Below are 21,694 nucleotides of genomic sequence, written 5' to 3'. Positions count from 1 at the left end.
GGCTAAAGACGAAAAAGACCATCCAGATTGTATTTTTCCCCATGAAAGTGCGTTTCTGGGTGAGTTTTTTCCTTATCTGTTGCGAGGGGCTAATGATGATATTGGATTTTATAGATCAAATTGAACTTGAAATTGAATTGAAATTATTATTGTTCTGCCCCTTCAGGGCATGCTTGTTTATTGGCCTACCATGAACATTGACTTGTCTAATCTGTAAAGCACTTTGGGTTGTCTTTAGGTATAAAATGTATTATATGAATAAATTTCCCTTGCCTTACTTGCACAAAGTTCAAATCCAGTGTCTGTGATGGTATAGAAGTGTATTAGTGCCCCTGACATCATGGCTAACTCTCGTATCTCAAATGGTACCATGAATATTAATAGGTACAAACAGGTTTTGGAGCAACATATACTGCCATCAAGATGATCTTTTCCAGGGATGTCCCAGCTTATACCAACATGACAATATTAATCTATATTCTGCACATGTTATAACAGTGTGGCTTTGTAGTAAGAGAGTTGGTACTGCACTGCAGTCCAAATCTGTGTCCCATTGAGTGTGTGTGGCAAGTGATGATGTGCAAACACACCACCAGAGACCCTGGACTTTTGAGTATCTTAAGTCATATATCGAGCAAGAATGTGAAAGAATTTCACTTTCAAAACCTCAACAGTTAATGTCATCTGTATGCAAACGCTTTCTGAGTGTTATTAACAGAAAAGTTGATGTCAGATAGTGGTCAATATGACCCTGTCCCAATGTTTTTGGAACATGTTGCAGACATCTAATTTAGAACGAGTGTATATTCACAGAAACAACAGTTTATCAGTCTGAACATTAAATATCTTGTCTTTGTATTGTACTCAATTGAATATAAGTATTTTTCTGTTACATAGCTGGTAACCCTGTTAAGTGTAGTTTTGGTCATGGTAGTAACATTGGGTTAGGTTTCTACTATGTAATCCATAGTCTGACAGCCCTGCCCTGCTAGCTGAGACATAGTTGCTAAGATACGATTGGGAGGTCACTGTTGGGGGAGGGGATTGTCGAATGGCCAGTTGCGTGCATGAATGACAGGTCTACATTACAAACACTCTACTTACCCTCAGAGCTGATTTCACGGGAGCGGACAAGGTCGCTTTTATTGCCCACCAGGATGATTGGTGTGTGTGGCTGGGACTCCCTGAGGAGGAGGCGGAGCTGGGCGGTGCGGTGGAAACTTCGCCTGTCAGTCACTGAGAAGACCAGGATACACACATCACACTGTAGAGTGGACAGGTCCTGGGGATACAAACACACACACGCACATTAATAAAACAACACCTCGTTGGAGCTGATTAGTAGTGCATACATAGAGGAGAGGTCCGATAACAGCTGAATAGATGTGAGATACCAGGTAGCTCCACGTTACGCAAAAAAAACTTCAACAAATAAACAGTTTGTCCTTGATGTTTAAACTCCTATTCCTCCTCAAGTCCTTGTTTTGTTTTGCTGGAGCTTAGCCTCTGAAAGGACATCAGTGCTAATGCCAGGCAGGCGGCACTCAAAGTTTTTATCACTGTCCCATGAGAAGACGCAAAGGAGGCTTTGCACAACTTGATTGTACACGCGACACGCTTCGCTTTGAATCCCCTGAACCTTTTGACAGTGAACACGAAACATCCCATCGGGGCTTCCTGTCACAGAGGCTCAATTAGGACAAGTGGCTCTAGCAGAAACAGCAGCTTGGAACTGCCTGGGACCATCTTTGTCCTCTCTCGTTTTCTCTCCCTGATTCTGCCAGCTGAATTTACGTTGGACTGAAGGTGGTTCACAATTGTAAAATAGGTCATGGCAAAGTTCTTCTGGCTGTAACTTGAACAAAATCTCAGCTTTTAAGTCATCATATCCAGAGAGCAATCATGGCCAAATCTCTCCCATCTGATCATTTGGTGACCCAATTATTCATCCCCAAATAATAATCATACTTGTCAAAGGTCTGCTAATTTAGTGAGTGATATTAGGCACAGGGGCTTCGCCATATGGTTCAGGGTTTAGTAAAAATAATTCCCCATGATTATGAAGTGCTAAGCAAAATGCAATCCAATTTTGGATTTAAGTGTGAAGCCTGTGGTCAAGAGGATTAGGTATGCACAATTTGTGTCACACAGCATTGTAGCTTTTCATGTGATTCACTTTCTTTGTTTAAAATATAACCAAAGAACATAAACTTTTTAACCACATGGTTCCTATTTTTCCCTGCACAATATGAACAAATAAGTCAACTGATTATGTGTAATAGATGATGTCAACCATAGAGACATGTCCATAGAGAATTGCCTCACAACTTTACAGTTGCCCTCAGCTCCATGCAGTGTTTTGAGCCTGTTTACATCTGGTATTGACATATGTTTTGGTGATCCAAACACAAATGGACAGTAGAGACACCTGTGTCTATCATTTGTCTCCAGCCTACCACTTGTGTTCTGATTTTATTTCTGTCATTGTCGTCTTCCCAGTGATTCCACAAAACAAGTATTTGTGTTTTTATGTCTGGAACAACACTGCTTTAAATTGAAAATATTAGAAGTCATGTGCACTTACTGTAATATATCTCAGACATCATGACAATTTAAATATTTTTGGGAGCCTTGGCATCTTCACTATACTTTAGGTTTTAGGTTCTTGTGATTGCAGTGGGGTTTAAGAGGTTAAAACACACATTAACTGGACAAGCACAATCAATACAAACTGTTTTTCCCCCAAGACAGAAACCTGAGATCAGACTCCACAGTATTTTTACAGTCAAAGTCCCACTCTCTCTTGATTAAAACAAAAGAGACCCAGTGTAGGATAAGAAGAAATACAGGGCCAATTATTTTATAGCCAGATGGATTCCTCATAGTGAAGCACACACTCTGACTGTAGTGTTCAAATGTAATTTTTAGTATTCCCACTGTGTCAACAAAGTATTTCTGTTCAGTGTTTATAAGTCAATGCCAGAAAATAAAGCTTATATTACAGTCTTGAGCTCAGAAGCTTTTACTTGACTTCACTGTAAACTTGCTCAAATGGGGGATTGTTATAATTCTACTTGAAGCTTAAATCTATAACTTCCAATTGTGTTATTTCTATACACTGCAGAACTCTGACCCGAGGAGCTGTAAACACAATCAAATTGTACTTCAACTTGAAATAGGCCTCTGAAGCCGTGAACACAGGTGACTAAATCAATATGAAAGCATGTTATTCCCACAAGATAACCCAATCTGCCCCGCTGACTTTGGACTACATATAGTCTGTGTGTATGTGCGAGTATGTGGATGCCCTTGCCCTACATCCACCACCCTGAAGGTAAATTCCAGCTCTCCAGAGAGTTTTAGACGCCTGAAAAATTCACACTGTCTCAAAGCAGCCAAGTAGTATCGGATCAGACCCTGGAGCAGGAAATTCGTAGGGAGCGCCTTGGCTCTCCTGTCTGTTTGACGGAGCACAGGAAAAGACAGGGAGCGGAGAAAGGAGGAGGGAAAGGAGCCATTGGCGTGGAAGGCGGCTCCACCACCTGTCACTGTCTGATTTAGGGAAGAGGAGGATGAATGGAAACAACAAGACAGAGAGAAGGAGAGAGAGAAAACGGAGAGAGACAGCACTAATCTTTGTAAGCAAAGGAGTACAAACACAGAGTGGACATCAATTAGGAGTGTGATGGAGTGCTTCAGGAGGAAAAACTGTGAGCAAGTAAATACACCTCTCTATCAAACGGAGGCAGAGCAAGTCAGGACAGTGCCAACTCCCTCCCTCCCTCTCTTTCTTTCTCTCGATTAAGCAGCTCCTCTCTGTTCACAGGGAGCAGGCCATCTGTCAATACCTACTCCCCCCAGTACATACAATCACATGGACTAACACACAAAATCAAAAGCCAAGCCCACATAGAGCAATATTTAAATCATATGCAAATATGCACAGATCAGTGGGCATTCAGGGAAAATACCAATTAAATCATCGCAATAACAAAGAACTCATCAGGCTGACCAGGCTATTTTCCCTCAACAGTGGATGCTTGTGATGTTTCATTTGATTGTTATCTTCCTGTACACTCCCTTCATTGCTACACTGCATGGCCAAAAGTATGCAGATGAATTCTGTCAACATTTTTATGTTAAAATTATAGGTGGGCTGCATGACACCAGTCCATATATATATGTGTATGCTATCTAACAAATTAGTGCACCACCAGTTACATAATGTTAAAGTAGGTTAGGTTTCGGAAAGTAAAATTATGAAGGTTAAGTTTACCCGTTGAAGATGGTTTAGGCAAGTATAGTTATAGGGTTTAGGTTTTGGCAAGTTAAATTATGAAGGTTAGGTTTAGGCAAGTAAAAGTACAAAGCTTAGATTTATGCAAGTAAAGTTATGAAGGTAGGATAGTGAAGTTATGAAGATTAGGTTTAGGCAAGTAAAGTTAGGAAGGTTAGATTTAGGCAAGTTAAGTTATGAAAGTTAGATGGTTTGGGGATTTAGGGTTCAGGGGTGTTAGGTTAGGAAGTTTACACTTTGGTAGGTAAAGTTACGAAGGTTAGACTTACGCGATTGCAGTTACAACAGTTAGACTTGGGAAATTTAAGTTACGAAGGTTAGACTTAATGTTACAATGGTTGGGTTCAGGCAAGTCATGAAAGTTTCTTCTTTACTCTTAGTGGCTCATGACTATATGGGATATATATGAATTGTGATGCATTACTTAAGTAATTTGTAAGTAAGAGTGTATGAGAAAAGCCTGCAAAAAACATAAGTGCCCAACCTCTCTTAATGCTCCTGTGGCTGACTGGGCGAAAATCCCAAAAGCAAGGTTCCAAAATCTGGTGTAAAGTCTTCTGAGAGCAATGCAAGCTGTTATAGCTGCAGATTACTGCGCATGGTTATTAAATAATAAGCTCAACAATCACATATAGCCATAATGTTCAGGTGTCCACATACGTTTGGTCATGTAGTGCCTTAATACTTCAGGGTATATGAACACATCTCGATTTTCTAAATGCTGAGGCTGAGCTCTTCATACCTAGATAATTACGCAGCCGTAAGTTCACAACTAATTTGTATTCAAACCTACATGTACACAGTTGGCTCTATGTTGAAATTATGAATAAATAATGGTGGGCGACTGTTGCTTTGGGCCTACATCCTGAAATGTCTCTGCCAAGTGCCTAATGCAGTTGCCCATCATTTATGACTGTGTATTACTATCCATCTTACTGATAGCTTTAGTTTCATGGAACTCACCACTAGTGCTAATTGTTGAGGTTATAACATAAACACATAATGTAAACAAGAATTTTTAATGAGGTCCCTTGAGGTGTTTAGTCATTGAAATATTCTCAAGATATGTGCTGAGCAGGATAATTGCAACACATATAAATAAAAAAATAATTCACACATATTCATCACTTCTGTACTGCAGTTTTGTTTTTTTTTTTTACTAATTGTCTGAAATATACACCCGTACTATAATCGACTGATAATATATCATGTGGAATGTATTGGTCAAGCTCTTCCTACCGTCTCAACTGTTTAAACACCGTCCTCTGGAGCAATCATTCAAGCCCTCAAACACCATGATAAATAGACAGACAGGCCTATCTTTTCCACCAATAAAAAGAGTCACAAACCAGGCTTTCTAAGAATCAATTTTTCCACTACTTCCTGTTTCTGGTGCAGATGTAGATAAGAAAAACAAATTCAATAAAACCTCACAGAAAGCATGGTTTCCAACCCCGCTTTCATCAGTGCAACTTACAGACACGATTTTTCTTTCTGAAAGGGAGATTCATCATGGTTTGTGCACGCCTAATGTCCAGTGAGAAGCCTTGGAGTTTCTCAGAGCTATCAGTGGAGTTGCAGTTGACTTTAACAAACCACTTAACTGGAATATTCATATGTTTCACAGGCTTTTTATATGCACAGAAACTATACACACATATATTAACATGCACTCAAAAACACACTGACATACCAATTTGCTCAAGCACTACAGTGACCATTAACTGTGAGGACATCACTTGTCGAGCATGATTTGCATGACATGCTGTGGCTCTGCAAGCACTCTATTATTCTTTCCAGTAGTGAAACAAGGCAGAAAACACCCCTCATTATACAGCATGCTCCCAACTTCCTGGAACACAAAACTTGAACTATTCCAATCTATTGGTTCCCAAGTAATTCACTTTGCAGAGCAAGATACATGAGCAAAGCAGCTTACAGGCCTTACCATGAAAACAAAAGGTCAAAGGCATCCCCACCTGCTCACACAAACATCCACAGATAAATACATAGACCTTAATACTGACATTTTTATCGAAAGCGAACACGTTCTTGGCACACATCTGCTTCTTTGACTTGTGTTCTATCTGCCTGCCTGTCAGAGCAAAATGAAAGAGCAAGCAGATCAATAAAGATGCAGGGGTGATGAATGAAGGGAATGAAAGAAAGACAGGAAAAGGGAGGGAAGAGGAAGGAGTAGAGGGAAGAGTACTTTACTCTGGTAGCTAAGTCAAAATCTGATAATAGGATGACAAAGCTTAGTGCAGACGGAATGCTGAGTTAGTGGGTTTGTTATTTTTCTCTTGCTTACTTTCTGCTGCACAGAGACCACGCTTCCCTAAGGAAATATATTACTGAGGCCATCTGGCCTGCACTGGCTAGGCCACACACATGCACGCACAAATACATGCAAACACACACTGCATAAGCGAAGCACCAATGACAACGAATGACCACATCATCAAAGAATGCAGATGACATTACAGCACAGATAGAGTGCGACATGCAGACTACTGCTGCCGTGATAACCAGCCACCTTAGACACACAAATACACACGTACACACAAAGGAGGCTGGTGTAGTGACTGTCCCTGCATGACTCAGATTAAGGCTGCAGCATGCAGAGCCTCCACTCTGCTGAAGTATTCATTAGTAAATCCCAGAATCCCTACCAGTTCGAGGGATGCTGTTCTGTAGTTGACCTCTGACCTCACCTATTGAGGGAGGATAAACGAGGATTTCCCTCCAGGACACAAGAATTGCATTACTTTATTACCATTTTGTGAAAATTTACTGCATTTTTTATATTTATACAGTAATGCCCTTGTACAAATTGATTTTCTATTTTTGGACCTGGACTGTTCAGAGTACTATTTGAATGTATATATAGTGGAGCAGCTAAATGCATTTTTACAGGAAAATCTTTCTCAAGTGGAAAGAAGAAAACAATACCATTTGAATATGCATAGGACTACACTCGGAGTGCAGAGTGTACTCTGGGCACAGACGGAGCAGCAGAACATCAGGCACAGTGAAAGTGAAACATAATGGTTCATTGCACCTGGTCTAAAAGTTTGCATTTACTGCTGTAGCAGCTTCTCCTCATCCCATGATCTCATCGGCAACAACGTCAGAATTAAAATAAAAGGGGACACACAAACACACAATATGTTGTTCCCGTGGTTTGCATCTTTGAATGACAAATACAGACTACCATTTCCTGCTGCTATGGAGAGTAGAACATACATGTTTGTTTTCTGTTGGCTGTAGCCTTTGCCATGTGTTTAAGTCCAACTTTTTTGGTTGAGACACAACACGAGGCAATAGAACCGTGGTCCTTGTTGCCACTGGTTCTTTGATGTTGGTTTGGTGTGTCTACGTCGTTAGCTACCATGCCACAGGCCTACAGCTAGCTAACAAATATCAATTTCTACTCATGCTAATATTTTTCTACCAAGAAACAATGTTATTACTAGTAACCAGGGCTTAATTTGTGCCGGATGCTGCTGAAAAAGGATCCGGATCCTCCCGGCACTTTAGGTTACGCAGCACATGGTGTTAAGAAAGTCTGCCAAGACTGGCAAGGAGGAAACTGGTCAAATGGCAAAAAAAAACAATCAAGTTTGATGAATTTCCTCAAACTAGCTGGCCAGTCCGACCCTAAGCAGGCCAAAATTGGACCTCGCTGAGGTAATGGACAGCAAAAGGACATTAAACTGCTTAAGATGTAGGCAGTCAAGGAACAGGCAGGGAAATTTTGGATGTTTAATGGGCTGTTTTGGACAAATAAACATGAAGGTAGGAGGGAACTTGGATTGGTATTCTCTGCTGTGTCTGTTTTGATAATTGATTTGGAGGGTGGCGATAATATAATTAATGCAATGTTTGCTGTTATGTGGTTTAATGTTTTTTTGGACATCTACATATCTTTGGCATATGATTACTGTAAGCCCCGCAAGCAAGTGGGCCTTTTTGCTGTTAGATGGTGAAATGATTGCACGCCTGTGGCTGTATTAAAGGTGGAGTGTTATCACTTCAAACCTGTCAGTGAAAATCTCGTATTATACTGTCAAAAAGAAGAAAGGAAAATGGGTGCTTTTTTGTGTATTTCCGGCTATCTACCCGATATAAAAAAAAAACTCCATGTCAAATTTAATAGGATTTTGATATCTCGCCCTTAATTATGATGGAGCATATAGCTTTTCTTGATTTTGGTTCATACCAGGTATTCCAAACAAATAAACTGAGCTGTTACTCCCATGTGAAAACTAAAACAAACAAAACTGTTAAGGTGTAATAGCTTTTGTGGCAAGAACTGATAAACTGTTAGCAGTCCAGAATGACTCTCAGACTGCAGAACAGCAAAACAGGAAATAGAAAGATGTTCAGGAAAAGACCACCCCTAGAGACAATGCCAAAATCAGTCTCTGTTCCAAGAACTGGATGGTCTAACAATGTTTTTCTTCCTCCTAAATGGGCAAAAGAATGTGGTCAAGCAGCAATTGTCCTCTTCCAAATTACATCCTGGACCTTTTCTCTAATTTGCTTCAACATAATAAATGACCCTGTCCTCCGGGGGCAACAGCAAATTCTCCTCACTGCACGCTGATAAGTACACATATACATCACTGTCCTACATTTTTAAAGGCTTCAGACTGTACCTTTTAGTTGTCTTTGATAAATATTTTAATTTCAAGATATCAAATAATAATGGCAACTCCGAAAATTCAGACACATGCATGGACACACAGACACTAAGATAGATAAACACACATCACAGGAAAAGGGTGACAGGGCGCCTCTGGTTCCTCAGTGACCTAAATCTCCCACACTACATACCGAACCCACTTGGCTGTTTAAGAGATACATTACACAACCAATGTCAGTCTAAAAGCGAAGGGCAGCATGGGCTGGCTAGGTCAATGCCAAGTGTGCCAGTGTTGCTATTTTGGGCACATGGATGACTTATTTAAACCATCCAACCCCTGTGACGTCAACAACACTCACAACGTCCCAGCGTCTGGCTGAGCAGACTCTCAGCATTCTCTGCATGTGCATGCTGGTGTGTGTTGTACATATTTGACCATGCCGATGCAGCATGTGCGCGTCTGTCAGCAGAATCAATGTATATGTTTCTACACTCACGTTGAGCTCTACCTGCGGTTTGTTGTGCGCCGCTCCCTGCACTGCAGTTGGGAAAATTACAGCTCCAGCTAGACCTTCATGTGTCAATCAGCTGCGAGTCAAGCCAAGAAAGCACTTGAAGGAACAATCACTGAGTGTGAATGTAACAGTTTTTCATCTTTTTTGGCAGTTTGTGTTGCAGGGGAATGACGAAGCGTCGTTCGGCCTGGCCAGAGAACATAAGACGCCATGCAGCCAACAGTGTTGGATGCTGACTGTTGTAGCGTGATCTTATGCATGAGTGATTAAGTCTGTATGTGCATACGTGACAGTGTGTCTGTGTGTTTGTGTGTCTTTGCATGTTGCTATAGTAACTTGGGTGTAGGTTGGGGTGCCCCATGGAGAACACTTTCAGTTCCACTCTTGGGACTGGCGGTTAATGCCATGCCAGTTCAGGGTCACAACACGTGTTAGGAGGCTGGACAACATCTGTCTGCACACCTGGCTCTGTGTGTGTGTGTTTCTATGTGTATAAAAAGCACAAAAACACGAGTATGAATTAGTGGATGATCTGGGACGCTGTCCAGTCCTCTCTGCCTCCCCCCGCTGCAGACGGCCCTGGAGTTATTCCAAGCTCCCTGCCGGCCTGGGTCTGTTGCTTCAGCCTTAATGCCCTGCCTCGTATTAACACGCACAGAATAACAAATGTAATTAACGCTCAGCGAGATTTAACCATGGCAGAAAAGGGCCAGTGGAAAGAGGCGAGCGAGCGCCACAAAAAAAGCAACAAAAGGAGTGAATGGACATGGAGATTTGGTGATGATGACAGTAGCAGGAAGGGAGGGCAACTAAATTGGGGGTGAGAAAAGAAAGAGAGAGCTTACAGAAACAGCGAGGAAGTGAGGAAATGATCCAGTGGAGTTCCCCAGAGCTAAATGTAGCTGCATGTGTATAATTCAACCTTAAGGGGAGAGTCCCTGAAGGGCGAGTGGACATCTGGAATAAGATGCATTAGAGATGATCCACCCCACACACTAATTAGAGAGCTTGACCGTTCCATCACATTATTAATAGGCATTAATGACCGCATGCTTTTTAATTTCAAGCAATGTCGTCAGTGTGATGAGAAGCTGTTTTGACGAACTGTTATTCCTGTCCGCCGCTGTCTGGTTTTTCCCTGCTCAAAAACCATTTGCCACGGGTCACATTAACTCACTCACACCGTTCCGCTCAAAAGGCTTGTGATGCACAGCCACAGCAGTTTTTAGCCTTTGCCGAAATTTCCCTGTTAACTGTAGATTTGAATGGAAACAAGTAAGGCTAACAAGAGTGATTTCCACTTTTCCGAATGAGAGAACTTCAAAAAGCTCGAGTACAGTGAGCGCAGCTGCTCCTGCAGGATTCCCTGTACACACAGACGCACACTTGTGCACATTAAAGCTTGAGTATGTACACACTCTCTTTTACACCCGAATACACACAAATAATTTGCCCATCAGAGAACCTGAACAAATGGCTTTTTCCATTTCTTATAAACCTGCAGTGAATGTAAGAGTGAGGCTTAGAGAGAAGGAGGTCAACAGAGCACATACAGACAGGCAGTCGCTCTAAACCGTATGTGATAAACAAGAGAGTAACTGAGGTGTGAAGCTGACAGTCTGTAACTCACCTGTTTCCAGTTGTCAAAGATTATGACTTTACTGTCTTCGTCGTCGACGGTCACTGAGCACTCATAGCCTTCGCCTGCAAGCAAATACACATGTAACACACATCAGCACACACACCCATTGCCATAAAATAGTGGAGGCACTTCATATTGTAATACCAAAATATGACAGCATGCATTGTGGAGTCTAAATGAGCTGCAATATTAAATTAAGTGACTGCTTAAAATGTTGACAAATGAATCTAGGTCCTTTAAAAAGTTCTTGACCTACTCAAGGCACCTTAAATCAGATTTGTGAACATGCTCAAATTGGGTTATGTGGCCCACTGTTCTTAAAGCGGTACTGAAAACCCATTTCAGACATCTGCGCCTTATCTTTATGAGGACTGTCTTATCCAGACATTTATTCAAATTTAAAGGATAACCCTGGTGAAAATCTATACTTTTTGTTATTTTCAATAAATCTCAAAGAAAAAGAAAGACAACAATGTCTTATTTAACACTTTCCAAATTCCCTTTTGGTGGCCCTGGCCTAGATTTTCATCATTCATAAATACTCAGTAGTTTCCTAAAATAAAGCTGGGCACTGCAGTTTTTGGGAAGTTACTCAAACAGGAGTAAATTATGTATTTGTTGGGGACTATTTTCAGCAGTGGATTAATACACATTAAGTGCAATATTGAGTTTTAATGCAGCAGGAGGGTCTATGTAAGATTGACCCATAATCATCTACAGTACCAAAGCTCATCTTAAAGAGGGGAAAAGTCACACAGTAAGATACTGTGGCTCAGTGATGTTTTATGATATATCAGGCTTTGACTACACAAACAACATATTCTTATAAACAGGTTTGTATTATATCCTTCAACAATGTACACTCAACAGTGTTTTTGATATCTTATGAATTAGGGTCCAATGAGTGACGCTATGTCCTTACAGAGGTTAGGTTTAGTGAGGATGCACCTTAATGTCCAGTTCATTGTGACCCATCCACCACCCAAACCTGTCTCCTCAATAGACTACTTGGGACTGCTTCGGTCTTTACTCCCATCAGTGCATTAATTACTGGATCAATTACTGGCTTATCATTAAGTAAAATATTTCCAAATTTTGACGCTTTGCCTTTTGTAGTTAAACATATGAACAGTGCCTTAAAACAGCATTACAAAGACAGTTCTTGTTAATAGATCAAGTAGTCATTGTTTGTTGCTTTTCATGGGATTTGTTGACAATAACAAAGAATCATATATAGACTCGGAGAAAGCTATTGTTTGCATTTCACTGCGAAGTTCCCCTGAAACCCCTGAAAAATGGTTGTTGACCATTTATCAATACAGAAACAACACTATCTGTAACTCCTTGGAGGCTTTTAAAACACACATCAAGCTAAAATAGCTTGAAATAGATTGGAAAACCAGCTATGATAAAGGACATGTCTATCTCAAGATATCTCAAGCACACTGAATCTCTTGGTGTTAATCAGGTCTTGCTGTCTTCCAGTAATAATTACTTGGTGAGGACACATATTGATTGGATAGGTGTTAATCCTCTCAGAGCTGATATGGTGCTAGAGCATCTGGTCAAAAGCATTTTAAAAAAGTGTTAATTAAATAAGGGTGCTGATAATTGATTTGTTTTTGTTTGTTTGATTTGCACTTTGCAGTTTCGATGTGTAGCTTACAGAATAATTCAGCACATTATTCAGAATGAGAATGAGAACGGCATCATGAAAATGTGTACAAGCTCCTAGGATGGAAGTGCTTTTTCTGTCCATTTATGATGCATGAATCAAAGTGTACTACATGGGCAGTGATGAATACTGTATGGCATGAGTCAGGGGCAAGTCAGCTTTATGCATTTGGGAGAACATTTGCCTCATAGTGACAGTGACTTATCGATTGGCTGGTTGAGAACAGGGGCTCATTATCCTCTGTGTACGACAGACACACCTAGTGACAGAGGCTTTAAACAGAAATATACCTAAGGGGGAGATAAGTAATTCCTTTTCTTGCTGAGAGTTAGATAAGATTCTCATATCTGTTCATTGAAGATGAAGCTACAGCTCGAAGCTGGTTAGCTTAGCTTAGCATAAAAACCTTGGAAAATGTGGGAAAAGAATAGCATGGCCCTGTCCAGAGGTTACACAACGATTCCACCCACCAGTCAATAGGGAATGTCAAGTTGACATCATGCCAATAGACAGGTGCTTCATTTTGTGAGGAATGTTTAAATGAAGCTTTTCTAACCCTTTAGACAGATTTAAATAGGTTTGCCAGTCCTGACACAGGTGCACACACACAAAAACACACTCCACCATCCCCTATCCCAGTTTTTACCACATGCTTGGGTCTCAGAGTCTATAGAGAGGGATCTGTCAGACTGCCCAGCCAGAGATAAGGCTAGTGACGATTTCCCCACGCCATTCTGTCCCAGTAACACTATCCTCAATGCCCCGCCGTGGCTGTGGTAAGTCGACTGGGCGGTGGCTGATTGGCTGAAGGACTCATCTCGAGGCACCGCTGTGTCACTGATAGGCAACGTGGCAGGCTCCTCAATGCCCGGGATCCAATCGCAGTCCTCAGACACGGCCTCTTCCCTTCGCAGCTGGTGTTTGAGAGGCAGCGGTGTGCTTCCACGCCGGAGGGGGGGCGCAGTGGTGAGAAACATACTGTACTAGAATGAAATTGAGATGGATAACAAAAAACCACATGTAAGTGTAAAAACTGAGCTATTGGGAAACACACATGGTGCTCTTGCCTGTGCTTGCAAATAGTCCAAGAGGTTCAAACATGCTACAGATTTACCTGCAACACTGTAGTGGTACATGTTAGCACTGAAGAATGGGGGAAGGGCGTTTCCACAGTGTGTGTTTTTGGGTGAAAAGAGGAGTGAGGTGATGACAGTGGAGGTGAGTCAGATAAGTGGCAGTGTGAGAGAAAGATCCTGATGAAGACGCAGTGTGTTAAAAGGAAACCTAGAGTAGGGGGGAGAAAGTGTGTGTGTGTGTATATGTGAGGAGGCCAGAAGACAGCAGGTTGATAAGGACTCACAGAGAGAGAGAAAAAGGAGAGAAAGAGGAAGAGGGGCATTGTGAAAGAAACACAAGGGAGAGACCGAGGACAAGAGGCTGCAGTTGTGTGTAATGGGTGCTCTATATGGTGGCTCTGTACTGTACAGTGAGTACATAGTGACCCCCGCATGAATTCACACAAAAATGGGTCAGAAACATAAAGTCTTGAGCTCCATCCCTACTTTTTTTTCAACAAAAGAAAGCTGTCAGCAGTTTTCTGCAGAAAAATAGTTTGGCTGAGAAAAGTTCCTGTGTGGGTAGGTATGTCTGTGTATGTGCATAATAGTGTGTTTGCCACAGCAGGTCGACCGTAGATGACCCTCATCAATATTAAAACAGCAATTAATCTAGCTCCAGCAGCATCCCGGGGCTTCTGTGGCCCAGCGTCTTGCCTGTGGCAAAGCTAAGTACTTTATTGGTGCTTGATTAAAGGGTATTGACATAGTAACAGCAGGACATTAGAATATATATGTGATTTATTTCAGGCACCACCACAGATGAAAATCTGTTACTATAAGATGAATCAACACCTCTCTGACACAGTGCCAACAGAAACTGCGGTTTATGAGATTCAAAAAAGTTAGGCTTTATCTCAGGGATTTTGCACATAATTGCATTAGATTGTTAGTTTGTACAGGTGTACCTAGTTACTTTGTTTCCATAGCACACATTTTCTGCTTTTGGTTTGTCTTCATAACATACTTTGAATACTGTATAATTACCATAGTGCACTATTAGTAACATTATATACTCTTATGTATGTGCAGTAGCATGTACTGTGCTGCATAGCACAGTACAGTGCATTGCATTATCAAATGGTGGAGAAGCATGTAATTTAGTTAAAGCACGGTATAGTGTAGTGTAGTGTATTGTACTTGAATGTAGTATTATACATTATAGTATTGTGTAATGCAGCATAGGATTGGGTAGTGAAATATTGTACAGTACAGAATACTTTGGTGTAATGTGATGACTATATTATATTTTATAGCATTGTGTAATATATTGCTGTATAGTATATTAATGCATAGTGTAGTGAAATATAGTAAATATAGTGTAGTGTAGTAGTGACGTGCAGACAGTGCTGTGTATGTGATGTACTGAAATACATGGTGTGGTGTTACACAATAGTATAGTGTAATATAGTAAGGGTAGCGAAGTAGAGAAAAGTATAGTGTATACTATAATGTAGTATAGTATTGTGTCGTGAAATATAGTATTGTATGGTACAGTATTAGTGTTTTTAAAATGTGATGTACTGAAATAAATAATAGTGTAAAATAGTGTAGTATTGTACTGTATGTAATATAATGTACTTTAAGATTCTGTACATTGCAGTGTTGCGCAATATATTGTTATATAGTATAGCAGAGTATAGTATAGTAGAGTATAGAATAGTGTGGTGCTGTACAGACACTGTTGTTTCCGTGATTCCGTGAGTGTGTGGTAATGTGTAGTATTGTATGATACAGTATGGTGTTATGTGGAATGTGATGAAAAAAGTATATGCATTTTATGTAATATTGTTCTGTATTGTGTAGTAAAGTTACAATATTCTGTTAGAATATGATAAACTGTAGACTTATATATTGTTTTGTGTAGTTTTGTGTAATATATTGTTATATAGTTTGTTATAGTATAGTGTGGTGTGACTGTAGACTGTTGTGTATGTAATGCACTGCAATATATAGTGTAGAGTTCTGTAATGTATTATTGTACTGTATAATACAGTATTATTTAGAATAGTATAGTATAGTATAGTATAGTACGATAGTGTTGCACAATATGGTATAGTGTAGAATAGTATATGTAGTGAATGTAGTATGTAGTGTTGTGTACTATACTATACTGTACTACAGTACAGTAAAGTGGTGAGTAAAGCATTATTGTATAGTATAGTACAGGGTAATATCGAATAGTTTATAATTAAGTAGGCTACAGTGGTGTAGTAGAATGTTGTATAATGTAATGTTGTATAGTATAGTACAGTATAATATACTGTAGTATAGAATAGTGTTATGTATGTGATGTGCTGTAATATAGTATGGTGTAGTAATGTGTAATGTGTTGTAAAGTATATTACAGTACAGTTAAGTACAGTTATAATAGTCAACGGTATTGTAATTATTTTTCATATATGTAGCTAAGGTGTGGCAGCTTGTGACACAGTTATGTAGCTCTCTCACTCACACACACCCATACATCATTCACACAGGCTCACTCGGGTAGCTCAATTAGGTTAATTGAACGAGCTAATCAATTAAGCATGGCCTTTATTGTCAGCGGCGCTCAGGGGAGCTGTACATGCAGAGACAGGAAACTCTGACCGCGGGCTGAGGCAGTGTGTCAAGGGTTAATCTGCTTCTCTCGCCAGGCTGTCGAGAAACTGGGGCAAACAACGGTGCACAATACAAAATTAATACTACAGGCAATGTTTTTATTCTTCGGTCGTTACGGCCCAATTACACTGTCTGCTGCTTCTTTTAGCAGATGCAGCCCAGTTATGTCTGGTGTACTTTGATTTTTCTAAACCACGTTTACTGTCGCGCTCAATAGAATGCAATTTAGACTATCTGTGAAAGAATCTGAAACGGTCCACTAAGAGAAAAAGATAGATCGGAGAAGAACTGTTAACACAAAAGCCGCATCATAGCCAAACCTTGAACCAGGTTACAAATATGACACAAAATCCAACATTTCGCCTAGAGCGGAAAATACTATGAGACATATAAATGTTACTATGAAGTCAATACTGAGTGGCACAGACGCGCTTCTCTGTAGTATTATTTTTACATCACATTCGCGTAAAGATAAATACAAGCTCCAAATTCTAAACTCAATTCCCACACAGAGATAACAAGGAGAATGTGCTGCGTAAAAACAATAAATCGATCTCGTGTTATTATAGGCTACACATTAGAGGGTGTGTGCGCTTGTAGTCTTGGCTATTGTACAGAGCGCACGAGGTGGGATAAAGGAAGGTGGAAAAAAAAGGTGTCGATTTACCTGGTCAGCCATGGTTATCAAAAAGTCTTCTCTTTAAGGAACAAGCGCTGTAGTTGCCTCTGCCGCCCGGCTCAGGTCATCTGTGCTGGGTGGCACACATTCACAGCGGCGGCATCAGGCGGTGCACAAAAGAGACGCGCCACATTTCATTTAACATAATGATATTCTTCCCATCCGGCGCGTAAAAATCCTCCTCTGGTGACTTGGAGGGAGAGATGCGGCGCAAGGAAAACTGGGATAAGTAGTATGTTGATGGTGTGGAGGGAGGGGATGAGGAGGCTACACCTGCGTTTCCGTTTGAAATAAAAAGCGAGTTCTTATAGGAGGAAGAATGAGAGCCATCAGCACAACAACACATCCCCTCCTGTCCTTTTGGCGTCCCAATGGCCAGCACCGACTGCGCGTCCCTCCCCACCTCCAGTTACTACCTGAATCTCTCTCTCTCTCTCTCTCTCTCTCTCTCTCTCTCTCTTCTGCAAAGTGTGTATGGGGGGCGTCCTTGAGTGTGTACACTGACTGATCCTCCCATGGATTTAGTTGGAGATGGTGGTAGGGATGCAGTGGCCCACGCTGCGTTCATCCAGTGTAAATATAAGCTCAGGTGCACAGATTCCCTCGAATATGTGCTTTGGTCAAACACCGGTGAGGGTTTTTCCTCAGGGACACACAGCAGATATTCAGTGTTTTGTAGCTGTGACATAAAGCTGCCGCAAGAGGGAGGCAGAGGGACACCTCCCTGTGATTGTTTGTACAAATGAGTGAGGTTATATTGTGCTTCTTGGTTACCTCAAATGACCAGAAGAAGTTGTCATTAAACAACCTGATTATGTTATCAGTTTCAGTCATTTTGCATAGAGTGCTCAGGTGATGATATTTATCTGTAGGCCAAGCAGGAAGTTAATTTTGTCCTGGTTCCCTTGTCAAAAAGTCTTTGGGATGTTTCCATTAGACTTTGAATAACTGCAGAAAATCAGATCTGTGGTAAAGAAATGTTCATATTCGAGAATTAAGTTGTAATATTAAGAGAATAAAGTCAGAATTTTACGAGAATGAAGTTGTAGTTTTACAAGAAAAAAGCTGTAATTTTGTGAGAATAAACGTGTCATATTACCAGATTAAACACAAGAAAAAACGTCTTAACGACACAAAAATAAAGTCGTAATTTTATGAGAATAAAGTTGTAATTTTAAAGAATAAAGCCTTAATTTAAAAGAAAAAAAGTCATAATTCTACGAGAATAAAGTTGTACTTTTACAAACTTAACCACTGCACTTTTGAATGGCTCCTTTCACTTAAAAAAAAAAAAAAACTCCCAGTAGCAGTAGTTAGGTCGACAAGTGAAAAGTAATAAGCACCTTTATTAAACATCATCCCTGCAGCACTCTATAGACAGATTCTTCCTCACAATGTGTTAATATTGATCCCATCCTGTGCTGTAATTGGCTAGTGCTCGTCACATTGACACGTCAAGGTTAGAAGTGGTTAAAATTAGGGCAGGACATAGTTAGGGTTTACACTAGTCAATCTCAGTCATTCTCTGAGATCAAAATACTAAATTTACAAGAAAAAATCACAACTGTGCTGCCTGAGGTGATGCAGAAAAGGGAGCGACACAGGCCATGGAGGCAGCAACTACACAGGTAGACGCTGCATAAAATTTTGCAGAATAGCTGAAAAGACCTGTTCTTGTTATTATGACATTGCTAGGATGCCTAGGAATATACAACCAGGTGTAAATAACGACATTAGCTTTTTACACACTGAGTGTAAATAGCATTGTTGGTTACAGACACCTACATCTGCCGAATGCAAATTAGTTCATTTAAAAAAAATTATATATATTATGTATTGGGGTGTCCTGATAGCAGAATGATCAAAGAGCATACCTCTGGACCAATTCCAGTTAGTCAGTGTCAGTCATGTTCATTTTTTAGAAGACTATTGATGACAGAATGTGTAAAAGTCACTGTCACACAGTGCAAGCTACATTTACGGTGGCTTGGCTAGAGTGTATACTCTGTACAATATGAACACAGCTTCACAAGCAGTTTGCAGGGAACAATGGCTATCTATGGTCACATGCACACCAACGTTCCCCTGTTATTCCGATTATAACAATATTTAGAATTTGATGTAGGTCATGTAAACAGCATATTTGGATTAAATATCCATAAAAGGGTTGAATTTAGCATTTTCCTATTAAGATATAAGGGATATGCCAGTGTTATTCTTGTTTCGGGAGCATTATATGGGCATGTATACAGTCAATTTGGAATGGGTTTTTTGCTGTAGTTTGTGACACATGTCAGATTATGGTTGGCTCTGTGCGTTGTCATGGATACGTTGTACACAAACTGACTTGCAAACAGTATTCAAGGCAGGGCAGAGATATATGCAAAAAATCACATATTTCTGGTTGGATGTGAACAGGATTTGAATATGCGCAAATATCACAGCACTGACCATCATTTCAAGAGGGTTGTTGAAGAAATGAAAGAGGGAGGATGAGCTTGCATGGTAAAATAAGTTCAACACTGTGGGGAAACTGTGAAAAAATCATATTTTGCTGCAAAGAAGCAAAATGACAAGCGGCTCCAGTTGTTTTTCTTTTCCATCTTGTGACACGATGAACAACATGTTTAGGTCACATTAATCGAAGTATGCATGTAAATGAGTGTATGAGGAATATTCATTAAACAGCTTAGTAGATATATTGTCTTTTCCAAAATGATGGCACAAACCAGACTACTGTGTGCATGTAAACATACTTAATGTTTCTGAGTGACTTGATGTTTTGTACCACTCAGTAATCAAGTCCATCACTAGTGATGCCAATGTAACACCCATGCCACTGTCTATTTGCTGACTGGCACTCTCAGTGGAAAATGTACTGCTTCAATTCATTTACATAACCCCTCTTGCACTGACAACATCTCAGCCCCAGACCATATCTATCAAATATGAGAGAAATAAAATCAGCTTCCCATAAACACAATCAAGTCACATTCTGATAAAGAGTTTAAACCTTTTTTGGTCACATCTCATTACAGATAACTGCTTGCAGATGACTGGACTCCAAAATTGGGAAAATTATCAGGAGGGGATGACATGCAACAAGGGCCATATTCAAACCCTGACTATTGCCAAGGTCTCAACCTATGCGGGGTGCACACCAGGTAAGCTCCCTCCCTTTTTGTTTTTAAAAATTAGACTTTGTATTATAGACTGATAAATATGAAAAAGGTTCTTAGAAGCATAAAAACATTTTTTTTTCTCTCAGTGACAGCAGTTTGCCACTGCTGCTTCTAGTGATGTCCTTGTTGTCGATGATGGTGCATTTTTAATGTTGTTAGGCTCTAAGCCAAGGTTAGGCCTGCACTAAACATCACAATTTTTTAATGCTTTCTGTTGCCTTCTGTTAACTCTTATCCATTCCTCCAAACAAATCCCCATAAAGTTGGCTTTTGCCTATTGACATACATGTTGTGAAACCTATTATTGGTCATAAACATATTTAGTTAAAGACACAGTATGCCATAGACATTAGTGTACAATTAAAATTGGCAAGTAGAGTACTCACATCTGCCATTTTTAATATGACATGAATCCAGCACGAATGAGCTTGCTCCACTTCTTCCCCAACTTACAGTACAAGCCAAGGGCAGTGGAGTGCTACTTGCCAGTAATGTTAATAAGCTGATTTTTTTTTCTGGCTTAGGCTTTTTATATGATGACTTTCAATAAGCTGCAGTGTAAATATTTAATGTCCTTGTAGGGCACTGCCTTTTATAGCCAGTATTCTGACTCAATAAATCAAATCCATTGATTGACCCAGGACTGCCTTTGCTAACCATAGAGAACTGCTAAATGTCTTCTTTCGTAGTTTTATTTAGGCACTCACTATTCAAAGACAAATGGTGTCTTGTATGGTCACATGAATGGGGAAGTGAACTTGAAGAAGAATGCTTTGAGACATGGCGTAGTTTAACTCAAGGACACCAAACAGCCTTTAGCAATAATTAGCCAGTTAGTGTGTTAAAACATTCCAGACACGTTCAAGAAAAAGTTTAAACTTAACCAGTGTTGAGTAGCATTACTTTACATTATGATGTTTAAGCACCAGCATTATCACCCCCCCCCCCCGGCAGCATAGAACAGCTATACAATCAGCACAGTGGACACCCACAAATAGTTTCACCAATTCAGTATCTGACCAAATGTCTTCCCTTCTCCTCCTGATTTATGGTACTGAATAATGGCAAGAAAAGTATTTTTGCAGAAAACCCGACCTTTGAAATTTTGGTTAAAGCTCATCATTACTTAATCACTTCATTCTATTTGACATTTGTGTCAACTTTTCACATAGTTAGCATATTAATTCTTGAGTTTTTACCAAAAACATGTTTCATGAGGTTCTTTCATCCATGGATCATGAAACATGCAGCAGTGCAGTCTGGGGAATGTCAGGAGGTCAGTGACCTTGACATTTGATCGCCAATTTGCAATCCCTTCATTTAAGTCTAGATGGACT

The 21,694-nt window shown here is 40.2% G+C and overlaps 1 protein-coding gene across 1 annotated transcript in view; it reads right to left on the bottom strand.

Moving 5' to 3' along the window:
- rem2 (RAS (RAD and GEM)-like GTP binding 2) overlaps positions 1-17,568 on the bottom strand; it is a 28,182-nt gene extending 10,614 nt beyond the window's left edge. Inside the window, exons 1-4 of the mRNA XM_042498099.1 lie at positions 17,164-17,568; positions 13,424-13,760; positions 11,091-11,164; positions 1,105-1,282 (exon numbers count right to left, since the gene is read on the bottom strand). Coding sequence (XP_042354033.1) covers positions 1,105-1,282; positions 11,091-11,164; positions 13,424-13,760; positions 17,164-17,175 — 601 coding nt within the window. The 5' untranslated portion in view covers positions 17,176-17,568. The remainder of the gene's footprint in view (positions 1-1,104; positions 1,283-11,090; positions 11,165-13,423; positions 13,761-17,163) is intronic.
- Between the last annotated feature and the right edge of the window lie 4,126 nt (positions 17,569-21,694).

The sequence above is a fragment of the Plectropomus leopardus genome, chromosome 12, assembly GCF_008729295.1.
Source record: "Plectropomus leopardus isolate mb chromosome 12, YSFRI_Pleo_2.0, whole genome shotgun sequence".
In the NCBI taxonomy this organism is placed as follows: Eukaryota; Metazoa; Chordata; class Actinopteri; order Perciformes; family Serranidae; genus Plectropomus; species Plectropomus leopardus.
The sequence above is the reverse complement of the archived record's forward strand: the minus strand, read 5'-3'. Positions and strand labels throughout refer to the sequence as shown.